General features: G+C 40.6%; 1 protein-coding gene across 3 annotated transcripts; it reads right to left on the bottom strand.

The window, feature by feature from the left end:
* Nucleotides 1–6,398: 6,398 nt before the first annotated feature.
* On the bottom strand, nt 6,399–19,366 carry hook3 (hook microtubule-tethering protein 3). 3 transcript variants are annotated; one of them, XM_058056738.2, is made up of 25 exons: nt 19,193–19,366; nt 17,554–17,639; nt 17,311–17,383; nt 17,161–17,211; nt 16,952–17,084; nt 16,771–16,838; nt 16,594–16,656; nt 15,769–15,852; nt 15,339–15,401; nt 14,106–14,269; nt 13,896–14,036; nt 13,683–13,770; nt 13,470–13,583; nt 13,247–13,357; nt 13,024–13,108; nt 12,890–12,959; nt 11,623–11,763; nt 11,123–11,210; nt 10,865–10,899; nt 10,548–10,630; nt 10,361–10,461; nt 10,187–10,291; nt 10,036–10,107; nt 8,908–9,044; nt 6,399–7,762 (listed from the first exon to the last, which is right to left on the bottom strand). In XM_058056738.2, exons 1-25 carry the CDS (start codon nt 19,247–19,249, stop codon nt 7,747–7,749), a joined length of 2,229 nt encoding a protein of 742 aa, XP_057912721.2. In that variant the 5' UTR covers nt 19,250–19,366; the 3' UTR covers nt 6,399–7,746. The 3 variants fall into 3 exon arrangements, with proteins under 3 accessions (XP_057912721.2, XP_057912738.2, XP_057912746.2); XM_058056755.2 differs by lacking the exon at nt 15,339–15,401; XM_058056763.2 differs by lacking the exon at nt 15,339–15,401 and having other exon boundaries at nt 6,399–9,044.
* Nucleotides 19,367–20,164: the final 798 nt, after the last annotated feature.

The raw sequence follows: 20,164 nt of genomic DNA, 5'->3' as shown, positions 1-20,164 counted from the left end.
GACATTCAATCTACCTGCACATTGATGCTGTGAACGGATTTTCTGTTCACATAGTCTCCTTCATTTTCTGAAGGAGCAACGATGGGAATGTGCGTCCCATCGATGCACCCTATCACACCAGGGAATCCTAAAAGAAATGAAAATGACAAATCAGTGTGAGGTTGCAGCACCATGTCATTAACTGAATATGATTTATAATCATACATTTTAACTGATTTCTACATTCACATGCAATTCTGTGGAATTCCTCCTTGATGACCCCCACGGGTTTATGTCCCGGGAACTAGGGACACTTTTGTGCTCTGCAGACGGTGGCCTTGCTAATGTTTTCTGCATCACCTATATTATATAAAAAACTTCTGTTGGCAAAAAACCGAAGAGCAACACACAGAATCTGGGTGGATGACAGTGGACGTCCACGGTTGGTGATGTTTTGAATGTCCTACGGATGAGATTATGGATGTAAGTGATGGATGGTGAAGTGAAGCGGTACTGTTCGAAAAGAAAATGATCTGGAAATGATAGCGTGTCCAATCTCGGCCTGTGGATAGCTTCCCTTCGAATGCGGAGCTCTCTTCTGAGTAGTAGTGCCTCTTCGTCTATACCAGAGGTAGGGAACCTATGGCTCGGGAGCCAGGTAGCGCTCTTTTGATGACTGTATCTGGCTCTCAAGCATTTCTTACCACAATAAAAATTTATTTTTGCTAACATTTTAAAGTAAACATCACAGAAATAATAGTAAAACAACAACTTTCTTATGCATTTTAATTCGTCCATCTATATTCTGCTGCAATACGGCCAACCATATCTATCTTTCCTGATGATATTTTCCAGGTCAAACACCAAAACTTGATTATTACTGGGTAATGCTGTAGTCTACCTCGGTCATTGAGATGTCAAAAAAACATGTAAATGTAAACGTTCCTCCTTTAGTCAAATAGCTAAAGCTGCAGAACCAAGCCTTCTGATGAAGATGGCCAAAAGAATGAAATATGTCTACGGAGTACGGTGCAAAACTATGCAGCAGCAGAAGTTGTATTAATGGCAACAAGTATTTGATTTATTATTAGACACTGCGCTGCTCACGAAAGTGTGCTGGCCACACCCCATTGGCGTGGGGTAGTGCGCCTGGTCTACGTAATTAGAGCACATTATCTAAAACTGTTGGTCTTACATAAAAATGCACACATTTTATTGCATTCAATGTTTAAAAAAATGTATATGGCTCTCACAGATACACATTTTAAAATATCTGGCCTTCATGGCTCTCTTCGCCAAAAAGGTTCCCGACCCCTGGTCTACAGGGTCTTCTACAAACGGACATGCCATGGTTCAAAAAACAATGCGACACACAGCACACCTTTAATTTAATTGAAGAAAACCTGGTCCCGACCAGGTTATGTTCACAGAGTCTGTTGCCATAGTAACTGACACCGAGGTTAAGTTACCTCTCTCTGTGAAACAGGCTGGAGTTACTCCTCTGTCTCTGGTTTGACTTACCTCCCTTTTTGAAACAGAAAACTCAGAGTTTCCTTCATTTCAGGGTTAACATACTCAGAGTTTTCACTAAACCTGCTTCGTGAAACGGGGCCCAGGAGATTTGACTTCATCCTATCATCCGACTATCAATGGACGTTACTATCAATGAAAGCTCCACAAACCCAACCAACCAGCTTGGGGTGGGGGGGCTGGGGTTCATGTGTGTGGCATTAATTAACTGCACAAGCAGGGATCAAACCTTTGGGTGCTTAGTGTACGTGGCGTTTGTGTCTGACCGCAAATCCACTGGGACACGTTGGGTTCCTGTAAAAGTTGTTATACCATGAACACCATCTTGGCTTTCATGCCGTGACTCACACCGTCGTCACACAACCACTTCCACACTCAAATGTCACGGTGGCGTTCCAAACAAAAAAAACACTTTTCATTGGCTATACTGCATATGGAAGTCAAAAAGATACAACTGAGATAAAACTTTATTGAGTGGTTAGCATGCAGGCCTCACAGCTAGGAGACCCGAGTTCAATTCCACCGTCAGCCATCTCTGTGTGGAGTTTGCATGTTCTCCCCGTGCATGAGTGGGTTTTCTCCGGGTACTCCGGTTTCCTCCCACATTCCAAAAACATGCTAGGTTAATTGGCCACTCCAAATTGTCCATAGGTATGAATGTGAGTGTGAATGGTTGTTTGTCTATATGTGCCCTGTGATTGGCTGGCCACCAGTCCAGGGTGTTTCCTGCCTCTCGCCTGAAGACAGTTGGGATAGGCTCCAGCACCCCTGCGACCCTTGTGAGGATAAGCGGTAGAAAATGAATGAATAAATCAGTTGTTGATGCAGCTTAAAGTCAAATTAATGCATTAATTAATTCATCAGAGGATTAACTATCTTTAATGCATTTGACTGTTGACCCAGAACATGTTGTAGAGACTATGTTTCTCATTTGACCTGGGAATACATCGGGATTTGTTGGGAGGATCGGGACAAAGAGCCTGGGCTTTTCTGTTTGGGCTGCTGCCCCCCGCGACCCGAGCCCTGATCAGTGGAAGAAGATGGATGGATGGATGGATGGATGGATGGAGTGCAGGAGAGATATTCTCCCAGCCCATTAAAATAGTCAATCCTCATCATCCTCATAGCTAGTGGAGGGAAAAAGCGCATTAGATGTCCTTTTAAACCAGGGGTCCCCAAACTTTTTCCAGTGAGGGCCACATTTTTCCTCTGAAGGGGGCCAGGGTCAGGGTCGTATGTTTATGTTCTATGACTGGGGCAAAGTGTGGTTGTAGTCACGTCACAATAGGTTACCATTTCCAGTTGTATGACAGAAAAATGACCATGCTTTATTGTTCAGGGGGCCGGGACAAATGTGGAAGTGGGCCGTGTCCGGCCCCCGGGCCTTAGTTTGGGGACCACTGTTTTAAAGCATTCATTTTTGCCACGGAGAATGATTTACGTCTAAAAATATTGCATAATATATAAATATGTAATATAAAATATAATGTAATATGTCATATTATTTGTAATATGTAATATAATAATAAAATATAATATAAATAAATTATAATATAAAAACACAAAATATATAAAATAAAATATAATATAAATTATAATATAAAAACATATCTACTTAAAGATTAGACATTTGTGATGAATTATCTTATCATTAGAGGATGTAATAATTAGAACTTTACAATCTCGTGGTTGAATTCCCAATTCAGAGGCTCCATTGTGGATATTGAACTGGCGTCATATCCACACCAAGCCGTGTCAGAACAGTAAGCTTACAGTAATTATGATTCCGCCTCATACAAAACGCCGCTTGTGAGTCCGGTTTGAGTGAATGTGACACAAAACACACTTAACCGTGACCCCGAAACGTGTTGAAAGGTTGTATGAATGATTAATGTTATCTCTGTTTTGATTTCTCGGTGAACTTATCGGCGCACCAGAGGGACGTCGCCCATCATGAGCCTTCAACACCTCGACTCGATGTGTTTAAACAGCAGGAGCGAAGGCCGAGAGTGAACAAAATGAAAGAGATTCTTGTCCGGAGAAGAGCATCCTATTCCAAAAGCGGAGCTTGTTGTCCACGGCGGCTGTCAATCACATCCTTCAGCTTGGCCTCCGCTCTTAAAGGTCAATAAAATCCAAAGAGGACTCTTGTCTTCCGTTTGACTCTTGCAGTGTGTCAACAGGCCGAGCGTGAGGGTCAAGTTTCCTTCGCCTTTTGACTTTGTGAAGTCACGCCAAAAAATGATCACGAGCGAAGTTTGCGTTGGCGGGAGACGGCCTGCCTCGCTTTGTGTGTGTGTTCAAATCTCATTCCAGGCTCAAAGGGCCGAGGAATCCTTTTCTGGACGTGTCTGTGTGTGTCAATGAGCCGCGTTGTAATTACTTTTATATTTAGCAAGAAAAAAAACAAGAAACACCTGGCAACCATAAAACCATAAAACACTTACAAAATGCTTTTTGTGTATTATTCCATTTGACTAATATTACTTCTAATTATGCACTATTATACTATGCTAAAATAGTCCTCCACAAGCTTATCCCCTGAGTCAAACAGCCTTGAATATCTAGGCATGTGAGCCTGACCTTCATTGTCTCTATCGCCCCTCCAATTACATATGTGGTTTCCTATATTAACGAATCCAATGAAGTGTCAAAAACAAGTCCTCCATATGCTTATCACCTGATTTAAATAGCCTTGGGTGTCTGGGCATTCATTGTCTCTGTCCCTCACAGGAGGAGCACCCTTACTATATTAACTAATCTACCGGAGGCCAGAAGCCTCTTTGTGTAAAAATAATATATATGAATATTTTCTCCTTTTACAAACAAGCGTTAAAAGCAGCAAGTAGACATAGAGTACCCTATATATCGTATACTGCATGGATATGGTGAAAGTGAGAAGATAATGGAAGATGCAGAATCTTGTGGTATTTCCGGAGGCGGTTGAGGAAACGTGGCAGTGGTCATCGTGTCGGTATTTATATTTGTTCCCGTCTGCCTGTGGTGTCGTTATGCTCTCAATAACTGTCTGTCACTGTCTTTTGGGGCCTGACGACCAAAGTGATGATTCTCTGTGGTGCACACAGTTTGAAACTGCAAAATATATATATACATATATACGGTATACCACTGCCTGGAAGGTTTTTTTTCCTCTTTATGAAGCAACAGTTAATTCTTCATTTTAGAGAAAATGTTTGTTTATTTCTGCTTTTTCCTGATTATGGAGTCATTTGATCTGCATACTGATTTTTGGCTTGAGCCCTTTCAATTTCGGATGCCCTTCCTGATGAATATTGATGATGCTGACTAGTGGAGATTCGAACCTAAGGTGTCCGCTCCAAAGTCCAGAACGTTAACCACTATGCCACGGCGGGCTCTTCATTTTGGAAAAAATGCATCATAAAAACAGTTATTTTTGTCATTAGAGCGCTCTAGATATGAAATAACACCCCTATAGTCACCCTTACACTCCTATTACCTTGAAAAGACTGATTTAAGTACATTTTTTTAATACAAGCTTTATTTACAATGTCATGTCCAAGTTTTACAGAGTGGGAAGCACATTTTTTTTTAAATGGAGAAACACTTATGAGATAGATGCTATCCATCTAACTACTTCCATTCTCTCTTCCTCAAACCGTTCAAGGCCTCCTCGATACTGCAAGATGTTAATACTATGTACATAGTGGATTTGTATACAAACAATAGAAAACTTGGCAAATGGAAGATTAGTTCCAACTTCATTGTTCAAATCAGTAAAAAAAAAAAAATTGGCAAACACTCCCCACTCTTGTTTACACAAACAGTGTTGTAACAGTTAGCAGTCCAGTAATACTATATGGGACTTATGGGAGTATTTGACACAATTTTAGCATGATCAAGCACCGGTATTGATCTCGTCATGTAACAATATTCTTGTTATGTGACTCTGAGACAATAAAAGGTGCAACAAAGACGTGGATTTAACACAATCTGCTATGCAAAATGGCCACTGATCACCATGGATGTGCCCCATTATACACAGTCATGAGTCGTCGGATGGATTTAGTACAGTGGAACCTCCAAAGTGGCAAATGCAAACAGTCCAAACCAATACCTGTCAATGTTTTCATTATGAATACAACCTAAAAAAAAACTTAATCCTTAAAAAAAAGTTTAACTTTTTAAGGAAAATTAGGTTCATACTAATACACTTTTTTATTTACATTTTTCTTTGTTCATCACTGTACAACTCCATGTGTGATGATAACCATAGAATCAGAAATTAACTTGAACAGGTCTGGCTGCTCAGTGCAATATGAGCATTCATTCATTTTCTACTGCTTATCTTCACGAGGGTCGCGGGGGGTACTGGAGCCTATCCCAGTTGTCTTGGGGCGAGAGGCGCCAGCCAATCACAGGGCACATATAGACAAACAACCATTCACACTCACATTCATACCTATGGACAATTTGGAGTCGCCAATTAACCTAGCATGTTTTTGGAATGTGGGAGGAAACCGGAGTACCCGGAGAAAACCCACGCATGCACGGGGAGAACATGCTAATTCCACACAGAGGGTGGAATTGAACTCAGGTCTCCTAGCTGTGAGGCCTGCGTGCCCCGCAATATGAGCAATCGACTTAATTACACCTCTCTATAGTGACAGATTTATTCCCTTTACTTTACTTCCTGTTGGAAAAAAAGCTTTTGGAGATTCCACTGTGTGCTTTTATCCACTAAATATTGACATCCAATAATTATTTACCACTAATTTCTTGTAAGACCATTTTATTGGATATCCAAGTGAGCAAGCAGCCTCTAATACGATAATAGGACATATTTGTAAAATGTGCTTTTCTTGTTAAAAGGTGCAACAATCAACCTGTAAAAGAAATAAAAGCAACCATTTTGAGCTTTGCCGTCATTCCATTGTTGCATAAGACAGTCTTTTAATGTCCAACTGCTAAAAGTGATGTAGTACTAACACTGCTGCACAAGACACAAAAGAATAAATAACCCTGTAGGATAAAAATGCACTGCATGAAATAATAATAATACACAGTAGAAGAATTATAAGTAACGAATGTAAAAGACCAAAAAAAAGCCCTCAATTCAATTTCTCTTATCTCACCAGTGACAAAGGCACTAAAACTGGAAGATCCCACCATATCACGTTTATGCCTGTAACATGCACGTTGCTGCTTTTTTTTCTTAATAGCCCTGCAAATAAAACGATAAATATGCATTAAAAAAAAGTTACACCAAAACTACAGTGTGATGTACGAGTTGCACCACCACTGCTGCATGGTCGATTTCACTTGTGATGAATTTCCTGTGATTATTGGAATAAGTTGAGGAAGAAAATTGGAGGGATTTTCAACGGCTTAGCCTTTCTTATATATAAAAACAAAAACTAAGTACTATACATTAGCCTACATGAGCTAATATAGCTGTTTGCAATTGTGGGTTTTGGCTCAGTTATTGGTTTGTTGGACATAAAAACAGGCAGGAGTTTGTCTTATATACACATGCTGGGTCGTTTTATCACAAAACACATACTAATTGGATATGTTCCAGCGTGAAAAACAAAAAACTAACTTCATTGCGACTTTTATCCCATATGAAAATGTTCCCATCCTATGCCTGTAAGTTATAAAATTTGAGGTAAAAGCCAACCTGACGTGGCGTGGAGCGGTCCCGGCTTCCGTACATCGACGAGTACGAGCAGGGTAGTCATGAATTTAAAGGGTGGTTTCCTTTTCATATTTTTTTTTCCAATATGCAGACTCCTTTTCCTTTTTAAATACTGACATCAATTGACAACGAAACATGTGGGAAAATGCTGTTGAGGTATTCTGTGACTGTGCTGGTCTGGCCTTGAACGTTTGTAACAGAAAGGTTGTAACAGACCTGATGCAGGTTGGAAGCACAAGGCGGTGTGTCCATGAGGAGCAATGGAGGAGGAGGAGGAGGAGGCAGCGATGGAGTTAGGGCAGTAGCAGGATGAGGGGAAATAAATAAGCACAAACAGGGTGGGTTTGCTTTTCCAATGCCTCCCTCTGTTGGCCTGTATGGGTATTGCAATGCTGCCAAGGGTGTTAGTGCTCATGCTGCTGCTGCTGCTGCTGTTGGGTTACTTGCAGTCAATGCAAAGACATGCAATCGGCCAGCAGGCAGGTCATTCATGCATCGCGCACCTCGGCCTCGCCCACAGACAGGCCTGGTCGCACCAGGGCGGGTCAGTGGTGTGCCAGTCATGCTGGGATATTGCTGTCAGTGGGGGGGAGAACAGGAAATAATGGTCAGATGGCAGGGAATGTTAGCAGCAATTTGTGGCTGTTAATAACAATTAACAGGATTAATTTGACAAAAAAATGCAAATTGATGAGGGGGTGTATTAATTCTGTATTTTCTTCACTTTACACTTCCATGGATTCTAATACTTTAATCAATATCGTATTCATCCGACATGTTGGCACAAATATGAGAGCCTAGTAGTTGCTGGTCTTACATGGTGACTAGATATTGCTTTTGCATTACAGTAGAAAGTGGAACCTCGGAAGTCAACAAACAGCAGAATTAGAAGTTAAACCTGCTGTATGAAATTGTTGCTATTGTTGTATTGTTGTTACAATAAGACAATTTGTGGACAAGTAGCATAGAGAATGATGGATGGTGCTGCAATACTGTCTGTTCATCAAAGGGAGGCTGACATCATTGCAGCGCCCCAATGAATGAATGAATTTATCAAGTGTTTTGCTTTTCTACGCCCATCAGACAAGGATATACAGTGATGCCAAATTGAGAAAGGTGTACTGATAACTTCCTTTTAGTGACAATAAAAGCAATGTAATTAATTGAATATTAATTCCACATGTGTTAATTTTACCATGATGCCATGTTGAGCATACCATTACTTAAAATAGAATGACACAAAATGTTGATCCTGGTGAGAGTATCACTGTGAAAATAGTGACGTATTTTTCCGCTTGTATGACTTTGGAGATTCCACTGTACTGTGTATGAATAAAAAAAAGTAAACTAAGAAGCTAACCAGAAGATGGGCTGCAGAAAACAAGCTGAACCTTTAAGACTAGGAGACGGATGTGAAGGAGTGTTTGAGGTTTGAGGTGATTAGTCAGACAGGTAGCAGTCTGCCAACACGATTAAGTCAGGTTAAAAAAATATTTAAGTGGGAATAAGTGGTGAAAGTTTTTGGCAGTCGTGTCTGGCATCTCTACCTTGCAGATCTGATCAAGAAGAAGGGGGAAAAGAAAGAAAATCAATAGGCAGAAGTTCAAATCAACGGGAATAGACATGCCTGATAGGCACATCAAGGTACTGCATTGGATGGGAAAAGGGGCAGGACTTGTAAGGTAGTTTTGCTGTTGAATTATTGTTGTCTGCCTTTCTACCTTGCGGTAGCTGGCTGGACGTGGCCCGGGTAGGAGCGACGAGAGCTGGTGGCTTGTCTCTGCCGGGCCAGGAAGGACTGACTAGAACTTGTGTTGGCAAGTCTGGCCTCAGCCGCCTTCTTCTGAAAGGTCATTCCCTGGGAAAACAAACAACCCAATCAGTTGAAGCTATGTTTAATTCATCATGTTTATCTCCACTCAGGATAGGATGCTGCTCCACTCAGAGCATATACTGCCATCTAGCGGTTTCACATAGTTATACTTCATAGCAGTGTGTGCCTGCTGCCTTTGGAGGGATTTGTGAATTCATGTTTTAATGAAGTCAACTTCTAGTAACCATCTTGTGGTTTAATTTACAGGCTCAAATACAAGGAAAGGAAGAAGGAAAAATAAATTACTGGGGATCACAATAGATGAAAATATGAGCTGGAAACCTCATATTACAAATATACAACATAAGGTGGCCAGAAATATTTCAATATTGAACAAAGCAAAACTTGTTCTCAATCAGAAATCACTCCACACTCTTTATTGCTCTCTGGTTCCACCATATCTAACTTATTGTGTGGAAATATGGGCTAATAACTATAAAAGCAATCTTCACTCGCTAAATGTACGAATAATGTAAGGATAATTTGTGATGCCGCCTACAGAGAACATACTAACTCCATATTTCTAAAATCACAAATACTTCAACTTGCTGATATAGTTCATCTTCAAACAGCTAAAATAATGCATAAGGCTAAAAATAAGCAATTAGCTAAAAATGTCATCCAATACTTCTCTACAAGAGAGGAGAAATATGATCTCAGGGAAGAACTAAACTTGAAACACTTCTATGCTAGGACTACGTTAAAAAGCCATAGCATTTCAGTAAGTGGAATCAAACTATGGAATGGATTGAGTAAGGAAATCAAACAATGCACAACGATGAGCCAATTCAAGAAACAATACAAGCAGTTGATGTTTGTCTTAGCACACCCATATGTGTTGGTTGGTTGACAAAATATCAAGGTGGGCCTTGCATCCTTTTATTTTTCAAGATGCGGCCCTCGCTGGAAAAGGTTTGGACACCCCTGCTGTAGGGATACGTGAAAAAACGAGGAAGACCCAAAGGGTGCATCTTACCATATTGTACCAGGCTGATACAATTAGTTTCTCCTCGTGATCCCTCTGGCTCTTTGTCTTGTCCATCTCTTTCTGTTGAAAAGAAATCAAAAGCATTGATGAATGAACTACGCTAGTACAGGTATTGAAAAACAGTTTGGTCTGCAGTTACCTCCAACGAGTGCAACATCCGCTCTTTCTCCTGTAGCTGGTTCTTCAAAGCCTGAACTTCCGGACCAGATCCCTGGTTCTGCTTAGGATCCAAGGTGCGGATGACCTAAGGAGCAAACAAGTGTCATCATTCTCCTGTCAATTGTTCATAGCTGATGTGCAAAAATATCCTTACACTCTTGGCTTTCTCCAGGTATTTTTTATATCTCTCCTCCATCTGTTTCATCTCGTCATCCTTCTTTTTCAAGGCCTCTTCCAGCTCGTCCACTCGTTGAGCTAACAGAGTCGGAGATGTTTAGCATTGCGCTGCCATATCTCCTTCAGGAACTTTTAAAAACCAGCAATAACAAAGTCAAACTCACAGCTGGCAGTGTATTTGGGCTCCATCTCGTCGATGAAGGCGTTCTTCTTCAGTAACTCATTGTTCAACTCTCGTAGTTTCTCCCTGGGAAGGAGCAAAAACAAAAAAAGACCACATGTGGTCTGTTTTAAACTAAAAAGATTCATTCAGGATTCATCAAGGATAAAGATTGTATCATTGGCCGTGTTAAAGGATCTGCTCCGATAACTAAGCAGCGTTGTGGTATTATTGATGACCCTCTACCTCAGCACTTTGAAGTCGACAGAATGTATTTACTATGTGTAGTGGATATATGTGGGTCTGTAAATTACTACTTACATGTGCTCCTCGTACTTCTTCTTCAGACTGGAGGACTGAAACGAGCAAGAGAAGTCTGGCTTAGCACTTGTGTGACATTTCATCTCAAAGACTGCAATAAAGTAATCTTAAGGAAGTTATTTTGTGGCTCATAGCAGCTCTTTAAGTCAGTGGATGTTATAAATGGTTCAAATCAAGGATGAAAAAACATTGTTCGCCTATTCAGAATCGGTGGATTCGCCTGTGATTATGAAACAGAACAAACATTTTATGACGTACATCATCTGCTTTAGAGCCTTGTTCTTGAAGCGTCTTCTGGAGCTCTTCTATCTGACTCTGTTCCTCCATCAAGCGCTGATTGGTTAACCTACAAAGACACAAAGCCCATAGACGAGTTTGGCAGCATAGTTTTAACAGGGCAGATACGTAGCTCACAGTCAGTCAAAAAAGGCAACATTATAACATTATAATTCTAGTATGACAAGTATTACACTATAATTATTTTAAATGGGGTTGGACAAAAAAAACTCAAATTGCCTGCAGTATAAATGTAAAAAACTAAGATAAAAAAATAAATGTTAATGCATTATTTCCATGCATTTGAGGGCCACAACGACACGGCAGGCCTTGAGTTATAAAACAATTCTCAAAAAGGAAACTTTTCTTTCCAACATTGGCTTCAATTCAAATAACTCCTCAGCAAAAAAAACACCATTGATGAAGATGTAATAGTTCCATGATGTCAGGTTAGCCAACATGTTTTTATGCACTTTACTGACCTGTTTTCCGTCTCCAGTTCACTTTTCCTTCTATTGGCGTCCTCCAGCAGACTCTGCAGCAGTGCAATCTTCTCGTTATCCGATCCCTCTTGAGCCAGTTTCAGCATTTTGTTCTCGTGCTGAAGGCGAATTAAATGCTCCCTGTGTAAAAAAGGAACAGAGAGAGGTGATTACACTGAGAACTCGCCTATTTTCACTCAGCGGCGCTAAGCCCTTCTTTTACCACTTCATTTTCTGGCACCAAAGCTGCCAATAAGTTTGATAGGATTACAAGTGAAAGAGGGTCGGGCGGGATCATGTAATAATTCGGGTATGGTATGCTGAGAGCACAAATCCAGCCTCTTGGAAAGCAGCGGCCAGGCTCATGTAACTCATATGTTTGTATTACATAACAGTTGAGGAGGAGCGCTTTTTGGGCCAAACTCAAAAAACCAAAGCTAAAGAGCATGTGGCTACAACATGAACATCAACAACCAGCAGATGTACAAAAAAATATACTTCAGTCACTGGGTTGCAACCAAGTGACTTAGAGGCAGTATGCATCACTTCCGGTGATCGTGCGGTATATTAAAGCGAGTAACAGTTGTGAGTGTGCATGGTGTGTTGCATAAAGAAAAAACAGTTGAACGTAGGGCAATCAAACAGCCATTAACGCTTATCTTCCGCCTCATAATGATCAAGAACTGCGTGTGTATGTGGCATGATTTCACGGCATGACATGAAACCCAGAAATATACACTACCTCTCAAAAGAAAAACACAATTTCATGCATTTCACAAACATTTTCATCCGTTTCACAAACAATTAAAATTAATGAGATGATTTTCAAAGAAGGATGTATATTTTTGCATAGAGGCCTACTATCAACAACTGTCAGTCCTCTGCATCAATCTCCTGGTATGGCTGCTAATCCAAGTTCATCATTTTATAAGGCTAATAGATTATTAGAAACCTATCTAATCTCTTACCATGCTGTTAACTACTCCCTTCAGAGAGCAGCACAAACTAGGTCTAACAAGGACAGAAAAACGTTGCACAACTGTGCAAGAAGACAAATATCTGAGAGTGTGTAGTTTAAGACTGTAGTTTAAGCCTCACAGGTCGTCACCTGGCAGCTGTACTAAATAGTACCCGTCAAACACCAGGGTCAGTATGAACTGATGCTGGACTTCATGGCAGGACTGCCAAGAAAATATCTCAGACTGGCCAAAAACAATTTCCAAGTGATCCCAAACTTTTGAGCTGTAGTGTATCTCGAATGACATACCGAATCTCTGGCGTTGTTATCTCAGCTGCCAGTGAATCAGTTCCGTCACTGCTGGTTAGTGGGAGCAGACCTGGGAACACAGAAAGTATTGTTATGTCCAATTACACACTTTCTGAAAGACCGAAGCATTGTACCTGATGTAAGCTGTCCCTCTTGAGCTTGGACACAATGCAGCTCCTCGATGGTCTCCTTCAAAGAGTCTCTTTCTGTTCGCATACGCTACACAGACACAAACATATACATATGTACCGTTTGGCTGTATATACAATAATACACCAGTTTACACCGTTTCCTAACTTGATGACTAATAATGGCATTGGAAGTACTTTTAATGACTTTATGAACAACTGCACATACATCTTTTTCTTTTTGTAGGGAGTCCACTTTCTCTTTGACTCGTTTGTATTCAAACTCCATCTTGTCTGCTTTTTTCGATTCTTCCGACAGCCTGTTCTGAAGTTCGACCACCTGCACAGAGCACCAGGAGAGACGATCACCACCATGTCTGGCTTGTGTGCAGTATGTAACATGTACAACGGCACGTGTGAGAGGCAACATGTGCTGTATGCCACACGTGTACCTGTCTCTTGTATGTCTCCAGCTGTCCCTTAGCAGCATTGGCCTTTCGAAGCTCTTCTTCCAAGCCTATGTTCGTCTCCATTAGCACTGTGTTCTTTTCTTCCAAAAGCTTAATCTGGAAATAAAATGGAAACAGAAATGTGATTGTCACATGAATGTTGGCCAAGAATAACTAAAATAAACAAATGTGTGGTTGGATCAGGATTTTACGTACCTGTCTTCGGAGAAGTCCCATGTCCTCCAGTTTCTTCTTGTAGTGTTCCACGGTGCCCTCAAGCTTTGACACTTTGTCGGATGAATGCCTGGTTGGAAAACAATTGACGTACTATCCATCAGGTATTCAGTGTAAGACTAACTGGTTTTCAGCTCATATTAGACAAGGCATACTGTATGATATGAATAACGTGGTAGGAATACATGGAATTACCTGAGTACATCCATTTCATCCTTGAGAGACTGGGCTTCATCTGCCAAAGATGTGAGCTCCTCGTTTTGCGACTTTACATCTAACAGTTCTTTTTCAAGCTCCTCGCAACGGATTCGGTAGTCGTCTTTTGCCGCTTCCAACCTGGAAACAGCATCACCTTACAAATTAGCAAGGGTGACACCAGCAACACTCTTTGTAGTACTTCCACACCTGAAGCTTTCTTCCTGGAGCTGCTCCAATTGTGTCTGCAGCTGGAGGTGTCGGCGGCCAGCCGGGCTGTTTATGTCCTCGATGGAGTCGGACTGGTTGAGTCGCTCCATTAAAACTTGGTTTTCAGCTAGCAAACTGCTTTTCTCCTCTTGCAAGGCTGCGACCTGTGGCGACACCAATGCATCCAAATAAATCAGTGGTAGATAACACGTGCGTCTACACATCAGTCAGTGCATTATTACAATTAACAATGAGTGCAATTTAGTTGTAGTAATAAGGCAAACGCACAAATGCAAATCCTCAACAGGCAAACCAACAAAGAGGGCTCCATACTGTATGGTTTGATGTTGTCCTCTCTGTGTGATAGACAGGGTATCAAACTCCACGCCAAGCAAAGCAAAAGCTGCATCCTGTTTTTAGCTCATGACTAATGGTGCTGCACATCGTCAAATATAGATGTTGTTGTATTTAAGGCTATGTCCACGTGAACACAGGTATCTTTATGAATATATTTGATATGCATAAATAAAATAGTCTGAATGAAAATGTGTGGTTTATTACTCAAAGTGCATTCTAAAAATTCAGACTGCATTCTGAGTGCATTCCAAACATCTGAATGTTTAGAACATGCTAAAAACTTTCAAGGTGGATACGAAGTGGAAAAATATCAACAGCATTGGAGAGGTGCTCTAACTGCGTGGACAGTGCATTTGAGCTGAAACCCAAGAAGCATGTTGAAACGTCACTCACCATTGATTGGCACGTCACCAATTCACATCATGTCAGGAAAAAAGGAGCCGAGCTTACAAAGTGATGTGATGTGGCTTTAACATTTTTTTTTTTAGTCATTAAAAAAATAACCTGTGTTCATGTGGAGATGAGCGTGCCTACAAGGTTCCATTCAAACCTATGCCCGGTCCCTAAAGCTGTGTTCTCTACATACTATTGCTGTGGGAATGCGTGAAACACACCAGGCAAATAGACAGGAGATTGGTAGTAGTGGAGGGCTGACACCTGACACAAATCTGCAGTTGTGGGCAGTGTACCCTCAAGCAAGTGTAGACTTGTGCACAAATACTTGTGCACAAACGTGTACACATACATGTAGAACACAGGAGAGGATTAATTTGATGCAAGCAAACGGAAAAATACTGCAAGACTTTTTTCTTCTTTTTTTAGACACAACACACAAAATGGATGGAAAAAAGGGGGCGGAAGAAAGTTTGAATTTACCCTCTCTTCTAGCTCATTAAAGTCTAACCTCAGTCTATCACGCTCCTCTTGGACATGGAGGGCCTTTAAAGCGAGGCACAAAGTATTGCAAAAGTCAGGAAATTGGAGGAAACAGACAGAGGAAATTAAATAATGCCTCAAAAACCAATATTTGGAGCAGGCAGAGAATGCAGGCAAGAAGTCCATTTTGATCATCAGTCATGATGATACACATTGAAGCCAAATTTGAATAAAAAAAAAGAATCATGAGAAATTGGAAAGCTAGTGAATATACTCAGTCAATTACAACATACTGCAATAAAACAAGAAGAAAATACTTTTACTGCAGACTGGATCTGGAAAAAAACACCTTCTCACCTTATAGTGATGTAAAAACATGAACTGTAAAAGACCTTCAAATAATTCAGGATTCCAACTGTATGAAATGTACCTGCATGTCAAGCTCTCGGCACCTCTGGGCAATCTCCTCCTTTGTGGCCAAAGCTTCGTTTAGCTCCTCTGTGGTCTTCTTCAGCTGATATTTTCAAACAAATATATATATATAGTCATTAAAATCATAATTTCATTTATGTTAACTCAAAATTTGACCAACATTTGAATCCTTTTGGGCATAATTTTTCCAGTTATTTGCTGAGTACCAAACTGTTCGAATTTCAAGCAGTTTATCTGAACTTGTTGTGTCCAAAGTGCAGCAAAAAATATACTTTAGTAGCAATTTTATGAAAATTAACTTAAAAATTAAAAAAAAAAATTAACTTAATTAAATTAAAATCCACCCTCGGCCATCTCTGTGTGGAGTTTGCATGTTCTCACCGTGCATGCGTGGGTTTTCTCCGGATACTCCGGTTTCCTCCCACATTCCAAAAACATGCTAGGTTAATTGGCGACTCCAAATTGTCCATAGGTATGAATGTGAGTGTGAATGGTTGTTTGTCTATATGTGCCCTGTGACTGGCTGGCCACCAGTCCAGGGTGTAGCCCGCCTCTCGGCCGAAGACAGCTGGAATAGGCTCCAGCACCCCGCCACCCTCGTGAGGATAAGCGGTAGAAAATGAATGAGTGAATGAACTCTTAAAATTATAAGGCAAAATGGAGTTGAAATATTAAAGAAAAAATACAAAAATATATATTTTTTTAAGTCTTGCTATCGTGATTTGGGGGCGGTAAAGTTGTATTAGTGGTATGAAAATAAAGCCAAAATAATATGGGAATAAAATCATAATATTACTATAATATGGAAACCATTCTTCAATACCTGTCTGTCCAGATCCACATAGGAGTCGTTACCTCCCATCACTGGAGTTTCTTTACTCATCAACTGTTGGGCACCAAAAAAAGTGTTGTGTTATGACACAACGGTATGATAACTTACAATAACAATAATAAGAATACATAATACAGAATGCAAATCTCATTACGCTTGATCATGTACCTCTTGAATGGCTGTCATGACGACATGCTGGACTGATTCCTCCATCATCATGATAGTTTGGATGTATTCTAGAAGCATAGAAAAACATTTACCGTCAGTTAGAACATGAAACACGGGTATGAAATTAGATTTAAGAAACACAGACACACATTACTCCATATACAGTACATATGACGTGCACCTTGTTTCTGTTCACAGTTGACAGCACAGCCCAGAATGAGCTGAAGCATCCTCCCAAGTTCCGCTGCGTCAGAGTGCTCTCCGATAAGGTTGATGTCAGGCAGTGTGAAGTCGTTTATGTGTTGGCCTAGGATCTTGACAAGGACAAAAAAACCATCATGAACATCTTGTGCTCTTGTGTGAGTGAATGAATGAAACACATCGTCTTACCTCTTGGTTATAGTCAAGGATGCCTTTGAGGATTTTCTTGAGATTGCTGACCTGAAACATGTAAAACTTTATGTAGATATCTGCTCCGTACATTAAATGAATACAAAAAAATACCATGACTTATACCGCCTCCAACACACATATTCTTACCTTTAACCTCCAGTTGTCACCCACGTCTGGCTTGATTCTACTAATCCACGCATCACTGAAATACACTTCATCTCTGAAAAGATATTAAAAAGATTTTTAAAAAGTTTGTCATGAAGACCAATCACTTTTGCCATCCTTTTATTCTATTATGCGCCAACTCTGAGACATCTTTTTCGAGCGGGTCTGCACGTTATGCCTGCATCTCTAAATGTCCATCCAATTCAGTTAATAATCACAACTTACATTTTCTGTAGGGCTTGAGCCATGACGATACCACTCGTCAGGTCCTCCACTGTCTTGCATGGAGCCTCCACACCGAATGTTTGAACCTACGACAAAAACACAAACATAACAAAAAATTTAATTGTGCTTATAAAAACAAATATAAAAGTTAAAGAGCAATAATTCCAAATACTAGCGATTTGAATAATAGACAATTATGTATTCTTAAGACATGTACAGTATTAACTAATCCTGTTGCAGTGTATATATGCAAATCTACTTTTATATTGGTTTATCATGCATATTAGAAAAAAAAAAACTTGTGGTACATGATACCCACAAGCTGAAAGCTATCAATGTTGCTTGGCGATTAGCTGCATAGTCATTTCATAAGTATTGGTAAGCGATCTCTGACATTGAAGCTGTAGTTCAACCAACATGTGACTTCATAGTTCACAGGTATGCGAGGAATGTTTGCCCAAGACTAAAATGAAGGCTATTATAGAGTGAGTTTGTGTTACTATTGTTACTGTACATGAATGCCAATGGCATAACAACATCAGCTGTAAAGAGCCTGTGACTCGCATGACAATGTAAGTTTAACCTAAAGGTGCAGCACAGTCCTTGGACTGGTCCCAGTGGCACTGAAATCTACATGTGCACCAACATGGCCCTGATGCCAAGTCACTTTTAGCTGACCTTTTAGTCACGGAGGGTAGCACCCTTTGGTTTGTTTGAACTGAGTATGTTTCCTTTGGCCAAATGCAGAGCTGCAACAATTAATTGATGACTATAAAATAGTGTAAACTAAGCAGCGAGTGGTCACATTGAGACAGCCTCCTCTCAATAAGTGCGTCTCTCCTTCCTTTGCAACGCCCCTTCCAATATGACAGACAACCACAGGGGTTAAAGTAATTAAGTCTGTTTATTTATGACTGTTATTTCTTTTTATTACCATACTTTTTAAACTATATATTTTCTGTTTACACTGCAGCCAGTGTATGACAGAAAGAAGAGTTTCCTCAACATGCCATTTCACGTTTGTTTACACTCCCTAGCAAAGATTTGTTATGTATGCAGTGGCATTCCCTATACAGACGGAGAGGTTATGATGCATATAACAACAGCTCACATAATCCGAGAGCATTGACATTTGTGTATAAACACATTTGAGCTATTCAGTTAGGTAAATAAAGACAGTAGCACATGATGCTTTATGGATGTTTCTCCCTGCTCTGTAAGCAAAAGAGAACATTTGACTGGTAAGCTCATACGGAGAGAGCAAATAAGTCAAATTGAGACACAAAGACAGCAAAAGCATCAGTCAACGCTCACTCAACCCCGAATAGAAAATACTCTTCCAATATGAACCTCTTGACCCAAAACTGCCTGACATCCATAAACAATGTCGATCTAGTCGAATATCGGTTGTCCAAATGATAAGTCTTGCTAGATTAGACGGCTAGCAAACAACACATCAGCAGCTAAAGCAGCCAACAGCTGGCCTGCATACGTAAGCGACGTGAGCTCATGTCATTTTCCTGCAGCGGAAACCTAGCCTTCCCCTGTTAGCTCACCAAGCTAGCACTGGCGCTAGCTAGCTTGCTAGCCAGTAGCGGCGGCGGAAAAAAACACACGCGCATTGTGTTCGATGATTTACCCATGTCAGAAGGCTTTCACAGAGTTCCATCCGATCCAGCGACCCCGATGTAGTCATTGTTACGAAAAGTCGTAGTAGAATATAAGTGATGAATATAGCCTAAAGTTGCTAGCAACCCCAGACGCTCCCAGATCTCTCTGGCTGGGTGTCTCGCAATCCTACACCGGCGTCTGCCAGAGGCGGGCTGGGTGGGCGGAGTCTACAAACTCGACCTGATACTGTAAAACTCCCACACAAAATAAGCAAATTGTCAGTAATACAATAATTCCACTGATCTGGATTTTTTTTTAGATGACAAGGTTTTACTTAAATGAGGGATGTCCAAACTCTGCATACTTAAAAAAATGACATTGTTGTTGTTATTGCCCATTAACACTTCAGCTTTATCCTTTTACATTATGTGCTTTTTTTTTTGCTCTATTTTGTTTTCAAATTCTTGCTTTTTTTGTTGAATTGTACATCTGCAATGGGCCGTGGGCTCATAAAAAATTAGCAATGGGTCACAAATGGCCCCTGGGCCACACTGTGAAGACCCATGCACAGTTCAGCATCAGCAGCATGAATAAGCGCCTCCAAACTTTTGAGTACCACTGTTCATCAGGCGTATATACAGGTGTAAACAACCCCCATGAACCTACCAGACGCATTTTCTCACACTCTCCACTATACAAGTGGTTAAAAAAAAAAAGAGTAGTTCATGTATTGCATGTACTGTATTTCACAACTGCTGATCGCAACATTAGTCACTGCTGTCACTGATGGTGAATTGTGATTACGCAAACGCATTACAATCATAGTATTGACTCTTGTCAAACTAGTTTCCAGCTGTTGAGTCACTTTCTCTTTTGGTTGTTACTAGTAAGACAAGCAAGAGGGCGGGTTCCCCAGCGACAGAGAGGTATAGCATATATGGTTTTATGTTGAATCTTCCTCTTGCTATCCATGAAAAGTAGATGCTCAGTCAGCAGATAG

The sequence above is a fragment of the Doryrhamphus excisus genome, linkage group LG10, assembly GCF_037039965.1.
Source record: "Doryrhamphus excisus strain RoL-2023G ecotype Guam linkage group LG10, RoL_Dexc_Guam_v1.1, whole genome shotgun sequence".
Taxonomy (NCBI): domain Eukaryota; kingdom Metazoa; phylum Chordata; class Actinopteri; order Syngnathiformes; family Syngnathidae; genus Doryrhamphus; species Doryrhamphus excisus.
This window is presented reverse-complemented; position numbering and strand designations above follow the sequence as displayed.